The sequence below is a fragment of the Octopus bimaculoides genome, chromosome 8 (assembly GCF_001194135.2).
Source record: "Octopus bimaculoides isolate UCB-OBI-ISO-001 chromosome 8, ASM119413v2, whole genome shotgun sequence".
NCBI lineage: Eukaryota > Metazoa > Mollusca > Cephalopoda > Octopoda > Octopodidae > Octopus > Octopus bimaculoides.
In genome coordinates, this window is record NC_068988.1 from 27,395,269 (window position 1) to 27,398,794 (window position 3,526).

At 33.8% G+C, this 3,526-nt stretch overlaps 1 protein-coding gene across 2 annotated transcripts in view; it reads left to right on the forward strand.

Annotated features, from left to right (window-relative positions):
• Nucleotides 1-3,526, forward strand: part of LOC106880872 (E3 ubiquitin-protein ligase RNF38) — a 269,382-nt gene that overhangs the window by 1,090 nt on the left and 264,766 nt on the right. Inside the window, exon 2 of one of the 2 annotated variants that reach the window (XM_052969997.1) lies at nt 2,123-2,576. In XM_052969997.1, the coding sequence (XP_052825957.1) occupies nt 2,240-2,576 (337 nt within the window). In that variant the 5' untranslated portion in view covers nt 2,123-2,239. Of the gene's footprint in view, nt 1-1,971; nt 2,577-3,526 lie in introns of those variants that run through there. The other variant, XM_052969998.1, reaches the window with a different exon arrangement.

A 3,526-nucleotide genomic window follows, 5' to 3' on the forward strand; every position in this document is an offset into this window, starting at 1 on the left:
TATATATTGGTAATGTCATTAATTTCACATTATGAAGCATGTTGAAATAGATGTTTATTTGTATTCCTATGTCAAATAAACCATTCAAAAATCGCGAAATTGAAAGAAACTTCACCGCTATACGAGAGACATTGACACAAACCGACATTTTTCTCCTGACCTCCATAGCCAGAAAACTTCGTTTTCTGAACCCTCTCCATCTCCCCCACCCTTTTTTTAAAAATTCGGTTTCATGAAAATTATAAAGAAAAGTAATTGTTTTAAGCTTATATGAAATCAATTTATCACATGAAGTCTAATTCGTCGCAAGAAAATATCTTGATCTCAATCCACATCCGCTATTGAACATTTCATATGCGTCATATTCCCAAGCTAAACTTGAAACCGGATCAGACAGCTTCGTCATATATTATATACCTGCAAATCCTATGACTGCTATCTGCTTGATGATAGCCTTGCAGTGAAACATCCGGTATAGGAAGTATATTTTCGATCGCTATTAATAAAGGTTTCGCTTATATTTCGATCGAAAGCATGTTTTTCTTTTCTTCTTTTCTTTCTTTTTAATAATAGACTTAGAATGAAACCCCCGTTCACTCATAGATCCCCCACCCTAGTATAAATATGTTGCAGTATTATTGAACCGGATGAAATTAAATCGCATCATATGATGGTATCTGAAATAAAAATATTGAAATATTTTTTTAAAAGAATTTTCCACGAACTATATTATTATTATTATTATTATTATTATTATCATTATTATTATTATTCATAAAAGAAATCATTAATATTATGACGTATTTTTTTTTCAAACATGAAATATTATATTTACTTGAAGAGGATATTTAAAACGACTTCTAAAAGTGATAAAGGTACAAAAGTTTAAAAAAAGATTACGGAAAAGGAAATGAAGCTCTAAAAGAAATAAGGGAGAGATGCTGCAGTATAAGATGTGATAAACAGTCCGCATTGGTGGTGGCAATGGCCCTTGATGCAGTGATATTAGTCTTCACTGTGCAAGCCTTGGTGCAATACTGCATGCCGCCGACTGCATGGCGTTACCAGTCCCAATAGCTTTCAGCTTGTTATATTCGTCCGACTCTGTTTCTATTTATTCTTTCATTCCTTCTCATTAATTTCTATAAGATTCGTTCGGTGGGTTTATTTTACTTTGTTATTTTTTCTTCATGCCTCCCCCTTTTTTTCTTCTACCAGAGTTCAAAGCTTCAGGATTTATTTTATACAAATTGAATTTATTATTTTTTTTTAATCAAATAAATAGTTTAGTTTATTGCAAAAAAAAAAAAAGAATCAAAATTACTGATTTAAGAAATATATCTAACAATATGATTTATATTATTACAGCACCATATTGGCTCTTGTGAAATGTATGTACATCACAACTTTTATTTTCCCTACAGAAAACTTTAAGGAAAAAAATTATTATTTGGTGAAAACATAAATAGTCGAGAAGTTGGATTGATGCTGAACAGTATTTGAGAATCGTTAAGTTCGATACTTGACGATTCTAAGTTCGCATCTCATCTAGGATTTCATCCCATTGAGATCAATAAAATAAGTACCTATTATATATCGACACTTGTATGTATTCTTTAGAAGTGGCCTTCTCTCGAAACAGAAATAGTTATTATCTATGAATAATAAGAATATCGCTGGGAAAATTACTTGGAATTTTATAACATATTTGTTAGAAACTCCATCCTGTCATTAATAAAAACAACTATTTCTAAGACTGTGTGAACTGTTTGGAAGAGGTTAAATAAGACGATTGATTGTGCATGTATGTATAGAACGAATTATACACATACATATAAACACAGCTATATATATATATATATACATACCTACACGCCTGCATACTGACGTTCGTATGTACGTACATACACATATATATACATACACGCACACGTTCGTAAGGAGCCTCATCACTACACATCGGTCAATACATTCTTTTCTGATTTCTCTCGTCTTTCCATCCCCTCCTATCATTTATTCGTTAGATGTTCAAGTAGACATAAGAAAGACAGAAAAACAAAAAAGTAGCTGTTTTCTCTATCTATATTTTGTATTTATTTTCTTCAATCCTTATCTGTTACAGATCCAGATTTTCTCATAAAGGAAAGCTTATTTAATCTAGTGAACAGCTTAGCTTTTTTTGTGTGTTAAGCTCGTGTGTGGACATAAAGTGGAACAGAGGCTAAGTCGATCCCACGACATGCCAGTTGCCACTAGCCAGAAAGAAGCCCAACTTGCCCGCACATACTCTCTTCTGTCGTCGAAACCTTCAGCCAGTTACAGCGGTCGTATCTCACCATCTTTAGTCTCTGCCGCCTCGGAGTCTCTCTACACACCCGAAAGCGGTGCTCTGCTCTCTGAAATGGGGCAGATTACCAACATGCCGACCAACTCCAATAATGACAACACAGGACACTTCTTTAGCACACACAGTCCACCTATCTTGAACTTAAGTCCGAACTTGAGTCCCGTTGAACATCAACGGACTTCGCCCGGCTATGATTTAAGGGAAACGGCTCGCCGACGTAGTATACAAGGTAAGTTTAAACGGTTTTGCCTTAAAAAAGAACCATCCTTTATTATTTTTTTGCCAACCCCACCCCCCAGTTTCCGGCTACATGTGCTTACCGAAAACTTAAGCATTTACTAATGACCCATCAACCACCGATTCAACCACTTTAATAGTCTGCTGCTATTAATCTACCTATGTATGTGAACACACATAACACTATATATATATATATATATATATATATATATATATATATATATATATACACACACATTAAATGCACGTTTGTGTGTGTTTGTGTGAACATGTGTGAAAGCTGTGTGTGTGTGTGTGTATATATAGATATAAATATGCATACACATGTATACATACGTACATACATGCATATATATGCACATGTAGGTATATAAATGTGACCTAGCCGATAAATGTGTTTCGTAGTATCCCCAGCCGTACGACATCCTGCCTCCTTTACACAGACATACGTTTGCATACTCACGGAGTACCTGCGTTATATATACATACATACATACAGACAGACACACGTTTTTATATATCTTCACGCATACGTACATACGTGATCTTTATATGTATTACACATGCGTCACACGCGTATCTGTCTGTCTATCTATCGATCTATCTTTCTTTCTATCTTTCTATCTATCTATCTATCTATCTATCTCATGTACTTGTCATTTATGAAGACAACTCTTGGCTAAATACGCCACGCGCGAGTATATATAATTTACTATACGTCCACGTCGGCAAATAGGAACTACATATATATATATATATTGCGTATGTGTGTACACTCTACCTACATATGTATATATATATATATATATATTCGTGGCGTATATATTATGTACGTCCACGTCTGCAAATGAGAACTACAAATATATATATATATATATATATATTTGAGTTAATACAGATGTGTGTATATATATATGTGTGTGCGTATAACATGAGAGT